The sequence below is a fragment of the Lycium ferocissimum genome, unplaced genomic scaffold, assembly GCF_029784015.1.
Source record: "Lycium ferocissimum isolate CSIRO_LF1 unplaced genomic scaffold, AGI_CSIRO_Lferr_CH_V1 ctg19362, whole genome shotgun sequence".
In the NCBI taxonomy this organism is placed as follows: Eukaryota; Viridiplantae; Streptophyta; class Magnoliopsida; order Solanales; family Solanaceae; genus Lycium; species Lycium ferocissimum.
This window is the reverse complement of record NW_026718370.1, coordinates 1-13,754: the sequence shown is the minus strand read 5'-3', so window position 1 is coordinate 13,754 and position 13,754 is coordinate 1. Positions and strand designations below refer to the sequence as shown.

The 13,754-nt window shown below is 32.1% G+C and overlaps 1 protein-coding gene and 1 long non-coding RNA gene across 2 annotated transcripts; one reads left to right on the top strand and one right to left on the bottom strand.

Moving 5' to 3' along the window:
• Positions 1-6: 6 nt before the first annotated feature.
• On the top strand, positions 7-2,122 carry LOC132042942 (uncharacterized). Its single transcript, XR_009411625.1, has 2 exons — positions 7-248; positions 1,927-2,122. It is a non-coding gene; the product is annotated as an uncharacterized LOC132042942 (long non-coding RNA).
• An 8,085-nt stretch (positions 2,123-10,207) lies between these two features.
• On the bottom strand, positions 10,208-12,989 carry LOC132042940 (receptor-like protein 9DC1; the record flags this gene model as incomplete). Its single annotated transcript, XM_059433451.1, has 2 exons — positions 10,208-10,915; positions 12,766-12,989. Coding segments are annotated over 2 exons (592 nt in total), but the record flags the coding sequence as incomplete, so codon positions are not given.
• Positions 12,990-13,754: the final 765 nt, after the last annotated feature.

Below are 13,754 nucleotides of genomic sequence, written 5' to 3'. Positions count from 1 at the left end.
ATTATTGTGAAGACAGGCATATAGTACAATGATTTTGTGAATGCAGTTTTCGATCGATTAGGCATTGATCCTTCAGATAAAGTCTTGCAGTTTACAGTGAAGTTTGATAAGGCCCAATTGATACGGCTGAGAGACCAAGAAGGTGTCAATACGTTGTTACAAGTTAATGATGGTTTTGCCCATGTTTATGCGTCAAGTTCCGAAAAGAAGTCTCATTCGGCAGTTGCTCCTAATATGACTATCACTACGTAATGGTTGTTTTATGAGGGTCCACAAGTTCTTATTATAGTAATTTTTTTGGAGAAATGACAAAAATGATCTCTTATGTTTTTGAGGGTGGGCTCAAAGTAGTCCCTTAAGTATGCACTTAATAGTTAACACTTTTAATCTCCATCAAATACTTATCGAATTCTGTCGAATAGATTTGGTGGAAAATATGAAAAAAAGAGTTAACTATACACAGTAAGAAAGTGTCATCAAATCCTAAAATATGCAACAGAAAAAAAAACTACACTAGACACCTACTTTGTTTGTTTACATTAAAATTAAGACGTCTGAATCTAAATACACATCTGAATGATTTAAGATGTGCATTAAGATCTAGATGTCTGGATCTGAATGCACATCTGAATATTAAGATGTGGTCTCTAGATCTGAAAACTGAATGATTAAATCTGTTTGTTTTCAATATCTGAATGTGTATGTGAAATTACACTATATCAATAAATTATTATAAAAATCTCATTTCAGCAAAATATATTTATTTTTTGGATAGAAAATAATATTTTGAATATTTATATTTGATAAAAAACATTTAAAGTATGTGAAATGCAAACTGAAACTTATATATCAATATAAAAAATTATTGTAACAAGGCAATTATGAATTCTTTACCAAATGCTAGTTCAGAAATAGGAAAATCAAGAACGCATAATATAAACATGCCCATGTAGCTGAACTAACCGAAATGGATTTTTTCACAACCAATGATGAAACGAAATGGTATTTCGGGATTTGGTTTGCTTCAATTCCCATACCCACTTATGTTTGGGTGGCTAATCATGAAAGACCCATCAGGAATCCATCTTTAGCTACTGTTGGAACTTTTTCTGTTAGTTGCATCATACATTGAACTTCCTTTTAACCTAATGCTCTTTTTTACATTTTTTTTTTGTGGTAAATGTAGAAGAGAAACAGAGACTAGAACTTAGGGAAGTGGTACTTTTGTTGCATCAGCAAGGGAGCAGAGGCGTGAAAAAATGGTATTTGGTTGAGATGAGAAGGCAGAGACATGGAAGATTTTGTCGAGAAGAGAAGGCAGAGGTGTAAAAGGTTTTGTGAATAACGCCTGTTATGAGTCTGAATGGAATAAGACTCTCCTACGGATCTAATTTATTCAGATCTATTCAGATTCATTAAGAGGCTTTATAAGGAAACAAAACAAATGCACTTAATGGGCTGAATCTGAATAATTAAAATTCAGATCTTAAAACCAAATGCACTTAATGGGCTGAACCTAAATGATTAATATTCAGACCTCCATTAAGTGCAAACAAATGAGGCCTAAAAGATATAAAAATAGCAAAAATTACACCTCAAAAAAAGCTACATGGGACTCTAGAAATAAATTAGAAAATAGTAGAAACTACAAAAATTATACCTCTAAGTGTAAGTTCCCATTAATTTCCTTTTTTTTTTTTTCTCTTACTTCCTGTCAGATCTAACGGACAGATTTCAATACATATTTGACGGAGACTACAAGTGTTAACTTTTGGCAAACTTGAAGGACCATAACTGTTAACTGCATACTTAAGGGACTATTTTAAACCTACCCTCAAACATAAGGGACCATTTTTGTCATTTTCTCAATATTCTTTTTGAATGCCTAGAGTTTGATTGTAACTAATGTTGTATGTTCTATCACAGGGTTTCAACCACTGAGGTCGAAGCAGTCTCTCTCGGAAGTGCTGAGGAAGAACAAGTGAGTGCCGATACTCCAATTCCTGCACCTTCACACCAATGGATCACTGATGGAACTCCAGATGCTGCTGCCAACTGGAGTGAATTACTTGTTGGGGAAGGACAAGCCTTTCGAGAACGCTGATGCTTTTAGGAAGAACAAGTGAGTGCCGATATTCTTTGAACCCATTTTGAAAAATTCTGGTTGCTAAAGTTTGAGACTTTTTTGTTTTCTTGAGGATTATGGTTTTATCCTTTTTGCATTTGATGAAATTTTATGGCTTAATATGCTTATCTTGTTTTCTATTTCATTTTTCTAGCAAAAATAGCTAATAATATACTGGGTATGTTGTTGTTATTGAGAAATTTTGATTGTCAAGGTTTGGAACTTTTTGTTTTCTTGAGGATTATGTTTTCTTTATCCTTTTGCATTTGATTAGATTCTATGGCTTAATGTGCTTGTCTTGTTTGCTAATTTCATGTTTCGTACCAAAAATAGTAATAGTATCGCAAAAGGTGGTTGTATAAAGTTTCCTTTGAACTCATTTTGAAAATTTCTGATTCTTTGTTAAAGTTTGAAACTTTTGGTTTGTTGGGGATTCTGTTTTGACACCCTGTTGCATTTGATGAAGTCCTTTGTCTTACACGACCATCATATGTTTTAATTTACGGAAAAGGTTCATATTTACCCCTCTACTTTCAAATAAGGTTCATATATACCCTTCGTTATACTATTGGGTCATATATACCCCTACCGTTATACTTTGGCTCAAATATACCCCTTATTCGTTAAATGTCCGGGTCCCAGCCTTAAAATAGACACGTGGAGGGTTGAGATTAATTTAAAAAACACATATCAATTTTGCCCCGACCAACACCCCATATAACCTATAACCCGACCCAACCTGCAATTTCACACATTCTCTTTGGATTCCGGCTGAATTTGAAGATAGGTATGTCAAATGGAACAGAAGGAGACAACACTCTGCTGTCCATTTGTTATAAGCCTGGCTTTGTTATAAGCCTGGCCACTTCAGCTACTCGATTAAGCACTCTACTCTATTCTCTCTTGGTATTTGTTTTTAAGGAAGTGCTTTGGGAATAGATTTCCTTGCTTTTTGTCTGGTCGATTAGAAAAGAAGAAAAAAAAAATCAAAGTTTTCGATTTTTTCATGAAAAAGGTTGTAGCTTTATCATGAAACTGAAGTTGGCGATTCCTAGATTGCTTGTTTTCACGTTTTGAGCAACTAGTTGTTTCCTGTAATTTAACATTTGGGTGTTTCTTGAACAGCTTAATCGTTAAAAATCTGAATGTTCGATACTAAGTTGAGAATCAGATTTTTGAAGAGTCGTGTGTGTTTAGGTGTTGAGAATCATCAACTTAGGTGAATTCCATTGTATTTGAAGCTCTCAAAATGATTTGAAGAAAGAACTTTGATATTACTCCATTGTTGAAGCTTCGTTTGGGTAGGGTTATGGGTTATTTTGAGTGTTGGCTGGGGCAAAAATAATTTGGGTCCTTTAACAGACATTTAACGGATAAAGGGTATAGTTGAGCCAAAGTATAATCGCAGGGGTATATATGACCTAATAGTATAACGAAGGGTATATATGAACCTTATTTGAAAGTAGAGGGGTAAATATGACCCTTTTCCGTTTAATTTATGTTTCATAATTATACGACCAAGATTGGGGACTATTCTGCTTGATATTTACCTACGTAGGTGGTTTTTGTTTTTTACTGGCTCACATTTAAGGTGTGTTTGGTATGAAGGAAAATGTTTTCTTGGGAAAACAGTCGGTTTATTATTTATTTCTAGTGTTTGGTAAGTAAGCAAAAAAGTATTATCCCAAGAGCATTTATATGTGATCTAGCAAAACACTAAGGGGTGGGGTGGGGAGGAGTCTGGAACTAAAATGACCCAATAAAAATCAAAGTGAGCCAAAATACCAAAAAAAAAAAAAAAATTGGCACAAAACTACCTTTTACTGCGCTAAAGCACTTAACTGTGACAGAGTCGTTAAGTGCTTTAATACTGCGCTAAACAATATTCTCTCTCCCCTATAGCGTAGTAAAATACTGCGCTATATCACCCAGTATAAAACCCGATCGGTTCCACCATTGGTCCCTCCAGTGGCAAAAAATATTTCAAAAACGCCATTGGAGGCGATTTCAAGGTGGTCCCCACATCAAAATACGTCGTTTTCTATTAATTTTTGTCGGGAAAGTTTAGATTCTCGGTCTATTCAAGTCAAAGAGCAAGATTCTAAGCTCGAAATTTGGAAAAAAACGGCGTACAACTCGATCAACACAACTCTACAAAAATCTTCGATTAAGGTTTTTTACTATGAACTTTTGTTATTATTTTGTTATATACATTATATTCTAAGCATGTTTAACATTTAATCGTCGTTAATTGCCAAAAAAAAAATCAAATTTCTTTTTTTTTTTTGGTTCTTTATCGGCTGGGTAGTGGCTTTTGCCACTGTTCCGATTTTTTTTTTCATTATTTGTTATATGTTTATGAATTGTTAATTTGTTAAATGTTTATGAATTTTTAATTTGTTATATATTTATGAATTGTTAATTTGTTATATATTTATGAATTTTTAATTTGCTAATTGTTTATGATTTGTTAATTGTTTAATATAGTAATGTACTATTATTGGTAAATATGCAATTATTAATTAACTAGTTAATTGGCAAAAAATTAAAGTATGATATCAAACTTTACTAATCAAATAAGTAACTTCAAAGATAGAATTACTATTTGTAGTCATGGTCTCATATGCAGCAAAAAAAAAAAAAATTAACAAATTTTTTTCAACATTTAGAAATTGAATATAACATACAACTGTAATATAGAGATATCAAACACAATTGATTAAAGAGAAAAGTCATGAAAGTTAAAAAAAAGTTTCAGCATTTTAAAAAAATTAAATACCACATATAACTGTAAACATCCGATACAATTGATTAAAGAGAAAATCTTTTTTTTTTTAAAATAAAATATAGTAGTAATTTTAAAGCTAGTAATAACACCTTAGCTTTCTGAACTTCATACACAATTAAACCACCAACAATTGAAAAAACCTTCTACCAAACAAACATTACTCATTCATCATTTTTAGACCAATGAATGTAGGTCATACAACCTAGTTGCAGTACAAATTTACACTATATGATGTTGGAGCAGCATAATATAACAAAAACTTTAAATGAAAAAACTGAAAGGGTATATTTGTGTGTATCAAAAGTGCCATCAAGAGATCAAATACTTTCACAAAATCATGATAAGTAAGAAAAGAATGCAAGAAATATAATATATATACATGAATAGAAAAATCTTTGCTATTAAAAAAGAACTCAAGAAAGCAAGGAAACCGAGAAAATAACCTAAAACTTTAAACTACTCTGTCCACATGATGACTACGAAAGTGGAAATGTACTCCTAGATTTTGCCTCTTCAATAATTATTTTATGACTCCACATCATACAATTAAAAGCACCCATTTTTTCAAATTCATTGGTAAAGTACCAAAGATAATGTTCGCTATCATCCATTAATTATAACAAATCTTAAGTACCTTAGTCGCTTCACATTATAAAAGCTTATGACTCCTTGTGAAGCTAAAGTATGGGGTACAACTTCAAATATATGAGAAATACCCTAATCTCTAATACTCTTATTTATTAATTACGTCATTCACTAATTAACCATTATCCGCGTGAAGTGAAAAGAAACGTATAGTTCCTAACTTGCACCAATCATTATTTTTCTATTTCTTATTTGTCTTGTTTCTGAATTTTGAAGAAGCATATGTTAAAACCAAACTCAAGTCAAAAGTTAAATCTCGACATCTTCTTAATGAAAGAAGAGGAGTAATATGAACATAGAGAGCACCAGCGAGTAAAGGAAGAAACCTGGCCAGAGACTACTGGTAGCAAATCTGTATTTTCCAGTCAGATATATGTAGAAGAATTGATTCACGTTTTGTATTATTGCATGTCTCTATTTGTTGTATAAATATGTATGGTGACTGCTGGAGACTTTAATGATTGTCTTCTTCCATTAGGAATTAATACAAGGATTGAAAACTTCGGAAATTCCGCAATACAATCTGTGAATGCATGCATAAGCACAACGGATTGGGTAAAACGAAAGAAAACGAGAGAAGATTTACACAGAAAGTGGAAGTAAAAAAGATGATAATAGGGGTAAGGAAAAGTGTCCGCTACAAGGGGAAAGGCAAAGCGGCGTAAACTTTTCTTCTTAGGATGAAGAGGCATAACTGTAAAGGTTAATTATTAGATTTGTAACTGATCTAAAAGAAAATTTAATAGTTGTGTCTTTTGGGTTTTTTATTTTATTTATTTAGAGCACTTAAATAAGAGGTAAAAGCCAAAAATCTCAAAAAATAGATAAATACAAATCTTTGAATTTTTAGAACGCCACATCACCTACTTACGTCGCAATTATATATATAGAGAGATTCTTGAGGATTATGTTTTCTTTATCCTTTTGCATTTGATTAGATTCTATGGCTTAATATGCTTGTCTTGTTTGCTAATTTCATGTTTCATACCAAAAATAGCTAATAATATAAAGTTTCCTTTGAACTCATTTTGAAAATTTCTGATTCTTTGTTAAAGTTTGAAACTTTTGGTTTGTTGGGGATTCTGTTTTGACACCCTATTGCATTTGATGAAGTCCTTTGTCTTACACGACCATCATATGTTTTAATTTATGTTTCGTAATTATATGACCAAGATTGGGGACTATTCTGCTTGATACTAGGTGGTTTTTGTTTTTTACTGGCTCACATTTAGGGTGTGTTTGGTATGAAGGAAAATGTTTTCTTGGGAAAACAGTCGGTTTATTATTTATTTCTCGTGTTTGGTAAGTAAGCAAAAAAGTATTATCCCAAGAGCATTTATATGTGATCTAGCAAAACACTATGGGGTGGGGTGAAGGAGTCCGGAACTAAAATGACCAAATAAAAATCAAAGTGAACCAAAATACCCAAAAAAAAAAAAAAAAAAAAAATTGGCACAAAAGTACCTTTAGCGCAGTAAAATACTGCGCTAAAGCACTTAACTGTGACGGAGCCGTTAAGTGCTTTACTGCGCTAAACAATATTTCTCTCTCCCCTATAGCGCAGTAAAATACTGCGCTATATCACCCAACATAAAACCCGATCGGGTTCCACCACTGGTCCCTCCAGTGGCAAAAAAATTTCAAAAACACCATTGGAGGCGATTTCAAGGTGGTCCCCACATCAAAATACGTCGTTTTCTATTAATTTTCGTCGGGAAAGTTTAGATTCTCGGTATATTCAAGTCAAGGAGCAAGATTCTAAGCTCGAATTTTGGAAAAAAGCGGCGTACAACTCGATTAACACAACCCTACAAAAATCTTCGATTAAGGTTTTCTACTATGAACTTTTGTTATTATTTTGTTATATACATTATATTCTAAGCATGTTTAACATTTAATCGTCGTTAATTGCCAAAAAAAAAAAAATCAAATTTCTTTTTTTTTTTTTTTGGTTCTTGATCGGCTGGGTAGTGGCTTTTGCCACTGTTCCGATTTTTTTTTTTCATTATTTGTTAGATGTTTATGAATTGTTAATTTGTTATATGTTTATGAATTGTTAATTTGTTATATGTTTATGAATTGTTAATTTGCTAATTGTTTATGATTTGTTAATTGTTTAATATAGTAATGTACTATTATTTGTAAAATATGCAATTATTAATTAACTAGTTAATTGGCAAAAAATTAAAGTATGATATCAAACTTTACTAATCAAATAAGTAACTTAAAAGATAGAATTACTATTTGTAGTCATGGTCTCATATGCAGCAAAAAAAAAAATTAACAAATTTTTTTCAACATTTAGAAATTGAATATAACATACAACTGTAATATAGAGATATCAAACACAATTGATTAAAGAGAAAAGTCATGAAAGTTAAAAAAAAAGTTTCAGCATTTTTAAAAAAGAATTAAATACCACATATAACTGTAAACATCCAATACAATTGATTAAAGAGAATCTATTTTTTTAAAATAAAATATAGTAGTAATTTTAAAGCTAGTAATAACACCTTAGCTTTCTGAACTTCATACACAATTAAACCACCAAAAATTGAAAAAACCTTCTACCAAACAAACATTTCTCATTCATCATTTTAGGACCAATGAATGTAGGTCATAAAACCTAGTTGCAGTACAAATTTACACTATATGATGTTGGAGCAGCATAATATAACAAAAACTTTAAATGAAAAAACTGAAAGGGTACATTTGTGTGTATCAAAAGTGCCATCAAGAGATCAAATACTTTCACAAAACCATGATAAGTAAGAAAAGAATGCGAGAAATATAATATATATACATGAATAGAAAAATCTTTGCTATTAAAAAAGAACTCAAGAAAGCAAGGAAACCGAGAAAATAACCTAAAACTTTAAACTACTCTGTCCACATGATGACTACGAAAGTGGTAATGTACTCCTAGATTTTGCCTCTTCAATAATTATTTTATGACTCCACATAATACAATTAAAAGCACCCATTTTTTCAAATTCATTGGTAAAGTACCAAAGATAATGTTCGCTATCATCCATTAATTATAACAAATCTTAAGTACTCTAGTCACTTCACATTATAAAAGCTTATGACTCCTTGTGAAGCTAAAATATGGGGTACAACTTCAAATATATGAGAAATACCCTAATCTCTAATACTCTTATTTATTAATTACGTCATTCACTAATTAACCATTATCCTCGTGAAGTGAAAAGAAACGTATGGTTCCTAACTTGCACCAAGCATTATTTTTCTATTTCTTATTTGTCTTGTTTCTGAATTTTGAAGAAGCATATGTTAAAACCAAACTCAAGTCAAAAGTTAAATCTCGACATCTTCTTAATGAAAGAAGAGGAGTAATATGAACATAGAGAGCACCAGCGAGTAAAGGAAGAAACCTGGCCAGAGACTACTGGTAGCAAATCTGTATTTTCCGGTCAGATATATGTAGAAGAATTGATTCACGTTTTGTATTATTGCATATCTCTATTTGTTGTATAAATATGTATGGTGACTGCTGGAGACTTTAATGGTTGTCTTCTTCCATTAGGAATTAATACAAGGATTGAACACTTTGGAAATTCTGCAATACAATCTGTGAATGCATGCATAAGCACAACGGATTGGGTAAAACGAAAGAAAACGAGAGAAGATTTACGCGGAAAGTGGAAGTAAAAAAGATGATAGATAATAGGGGTAAGGAAAAGTATCCGCTACAAGGAGAAAGGCAAAGCGGCGTAAACTTTTCTTCTTAGGATGAAGAGGCATAACTGTAAAGGTTAATTATTAGATTGTAACTGATCTAAAAGAAAATTTAATAGTTGTGTCTTTTGGGTTTTTTATTTTATTTATTTAGAGCACTTAAATAAGAGGTAAAAGCCAAAAATCTCAAAAAATAGATAAATACAAATGCTAAATTTTTAGAGCGCCACATCACCGGGCCTATGTCCTGCAATTATATATATAGAGATTAGTTGTTAATTATTGATTATGAATTGATATTTTGTTAATTGTTAATTAGTTAATTGTTTATGATTTGTTAAATCTATATTATTTTAATAGCATGAATATATATGTTAAATAAAAAAGGATTATCTAAAAAAGAATAGTTAAAGTTCTTTTAATATTTATGTTCATGGAAATAAATTTATTATGAATTTCATAAATACATACGTTAACGATAAAATGCAAAGTTTGTAGGAAAATATGTGGTCGACGAATACTCTTTTAGTCTAATTTTATCATATTTGTGTTGGCTATTTGGTCAACTAAAAATGTATCACATATTCAAAATAGAGTTCTAAACAAATATTACTGCTGAACTTCGATTCCAAACTAATTAACTTAAAAGTCTTTGCCATCACATAATTCAAAATCCTGTGTCCTTACTATCACATATTAAATTTACTGCACATTTAATATGATTAAAGTTATATTGAAAATAATTATTTTCTTCCAATAATTGGTTAGAGAGTGAAAATAATTTTTGGAAAAGACTATCTAATAAAGATTGATAACAAAATTACCAAATCAAATATTCATAATCGTGCGAGGAAGTAAATATTTGATTTTTATACATTCGAAATAAATATTATATTCAAGATAATAAGTAGATATTAACTGACTTTATGCTTGAGCCCAATTACTCAACTAATTATATTGAGGATGAATTATACTAGTTGAGGCCATGAACTCTGTTAATAATCTAACACTTTAAATAAATGAAAATAAATTTGGCTGAGTTTCAAAGGAAGAAAACAAATGTCTTTATTCACAGGGTAAAAAACACTTCAGAAAAATCACAAACTATGAAGATAAAGGCTTATATTTGTATCGCCAGCAACACATTAGACTTGCATCCTGCAATTTTCAAAAATGAAGAATTAAAGTTAATTAAGAGCTTTAAGGATGAAGGAGGTAGAAAATACATTGATATATATACAATAATCTTTTGAAAGATAAAGATCAAGTTGAATACCTGGAGGTTACACATTAATATATTTTCTTGTGTTTTTTCATTCTACTAATAATTTTGTGTTCCAATTCTTCAACCATCCTCGAAAACCATGCTGGATTTTGAGTTGACAACATTATGTATATTACAGATAGTCCAATAATTAGACCACAACCGTAACCCATGAGAACCGCCTGCCAACTGATCATTACTGAATCTCCTCCTTCTCCTTGATCTAGCTCAAATAGAGTTGTCCCTTGTGGTACCCCATCATCACCGCCACAAGCTTTTGAGAGTGGAAATCCACGTAACCCATCATTTCCTTGGTATGAACTGTTCTCAAATGTATCAAATTGGTTTCCTTTAGGGATGCATCCAACAAGATGATTGTGAGAGAGATTTAACACTGCAGTGAAAGTACAAGAGGGGGGGCGGGGGGGGTGAATTGTAAGCCTATTAAAAAAAATTCTAGTCGACTACTGTTTGGTGTCAGTCGACTGATGGCGAGACAGCCTGCACAAAATTATTAGTCCTTCAATTTGCACAAGTATAAACCACAATAATTAGTAAGAGTGCAGAATATAATATGAAAGCAATAAAATAAATGACACCAGGAATTTTTATACTGGTTCGGAACCAATGTGGTATCCTAATCCAAGTCCAAGGGTTGCAAGGAGGTTATCTCTTTAAGCTCTTTGTAGTTTGAGTTGAGTACAGCCTTTGTGGTTTTTCTCGTTCACCACAAACGTTTACAAGGTTGGTTTTCACTCGCTCACCAACAACGAACAAGGTTTGGTTTTGACACGCTCACCAACAACGTACAAAGTTGGTTTTTCACTCGCTCACCAACAACGACTCTTTGGTTTTCACTCGCTCACCAAATAAACGAACAATGACACAACCTCTCAATACAAAGCCTCACCAACTATACTATATCTCTCCTCTCTTTTTTGTTTACACAGTAAGTCACTCAGGATTACAATGCTTATGAAAAGTAGAGCAAAGAACTTGAGAAGGTTGAGACGAAAGTATAAGTGGCTGCATGTCTCATCTCGCTTCGCTTGCTCCTATTTATACTGTTCATTTGAATTTGACTGATGTAAGAATCTCTTTCTGTAGCAGTGATACGATCTACCAAATCTCTTTTCATAAATTGATTGCTTACTTGAATACGGGCTTGAACTTTGACATCTTTGTCTCATTAAGAGAGAATCTTTATTTAAGGAATGATAATTGTACTCATTCCTTTAATAACATAGTACTGTGCTGCATTGCCCTTCTTTGATTGCCTTACGTGGACTTGTAGAATATTCCAAGCAGAATAGATGCCAGCAATAACTTAGTACCAAACTTTCCCTTTTTGTCAACTTCTTCTTAAATAGATGCAGCAATAGTTTATTTCCGTTTACCTCTGCCTTGAGCCACAACTCTTATTTACTTTCCTTGAACACATGTATTTTCCAAGATATAGAATATAATAAAATATTCTTTCATAAATGATGGTAATAATTTGAACACCCCGAATCTTCCATTCTCGATTATGGAAAATAGAATCTTTTTCAATAACTGATATTCACTCAATATCCTCCTTCCATAGTCAACAAATTTTCACAATAAACTAAATCTCCATGGTCTTTACGAGATTTGCAACTGTAGACTTGTAGTAGAGATCTTTCTTTCCTTCCAACTCGTAGTAGATGTATATTCATATTTGAAATGCAAATTCAAATATTTCTTTTCTTTTCTGGCTTGTATAAATATGAGATCTTATTAAAGCAACCCAAGAAAATTTCAAGATCCTCTTCATTTCACCTTGGATCTTGATTTATATTAATTTGAATGTAATCACATTCGTCTTCTAGCATTTGGACTTTGACCACTCCGAACATGAACACTTTTGTGCACTTAAGACTTTTGGCATATCTTGATACTCCATAGATTATGGACCTTCTTTAAGTAACAAATTGATCTCGATCTTTTTCCTTTTCTAGAATATTTTTCTTCCATAGGATTGTAGTAAATATTCTTTCCATAATTCTTGCAACTTGATTTGAGTAAGTATTTTTCTTCCACATCTTCTTCCATAATTTCATCTCGTAATATCTTCTTTTCCATATTTGATTAGATCTTCACCAAATCCTTCTTCATCAAATAAACCTATACCAAAAATAAATTTACCGCAAGTAAATATTCTTTTATTAATAATTATATTGGTTTGTTATCATCAAAATTATAAAGTGAAACCTTGGACCTAACATGCAGGTGCTGTGAGAGACGCAAGCTGTTGGGGAATTTCTCCTCCAATTTTGTTGAATGAGAGATCCAATGATTCAAGTACATATAAATGTTGCAGTGATGTTGGTATAACACCTTTCAAGCCATTATTAGATAAGTTCAACGAACGAAGCCCAATGAAATCTCCAATAATGTACTGGGAAATTCTGACATGTATTACGGTACCTCTAGGACTATGGGAGTATCTTCACCACAAATGTGGTTGAGAAGTGGAATTGTATAAACTTTGGCCTCATACACCATGTTATTTGCTCATCTTTTAATAATTAAAATATCGCATGAGATACCACCCTTTGGCCCAACATATTTTCACAGTAATTATTTGAGTCCTTTATGAGAATGAGAAACTACAGGAAAGAGATTTTTGGCCTATCAAAAGGTCGTCTGAATACAATTTGTTTTGAGCTTTCGAGAACAAAAATTCAAGGAACTCTATATGTGTTATGCAGTAGTTTCTAGCAGATAATTCTTTCAACTTTACAATATTTATATCTCTCATAAATGAATCATTTCGCAGCTCTACAGATGTGACATTCTTTGCGTTGGAACCCAATGGACGATGGAGAGTTCTTGTTCTTCCACATCAGTATCTTTATCGTGAGATCTGTTGGAGATCGCCTCAATCAAATGTAAATAGCTTGCAAGTTGGTTCTTTGTTGCCATTAACTTCTCTCTTCTTTGGTAGACAGAAGATAAAAAGAGTTACATATATTGACTCTACTCTTGAATCAGTATCGCCTAGCAGCTCTCTACACCATGAAGGTGCTTTGAGCAATCTAAACGAAGGGAACATGTTATCAATCACGTCTTCTGGTCAAAATCCAATCACCGAATGTGAATTTCCTGGAACCATCTCCCACGGATCTGATGCTAATAGTGTAGAAGATATGTGCATTCATGACTCTAAGGAAGATAGATCCACAGACAAATACTCAAGGAAGAAACCTAGA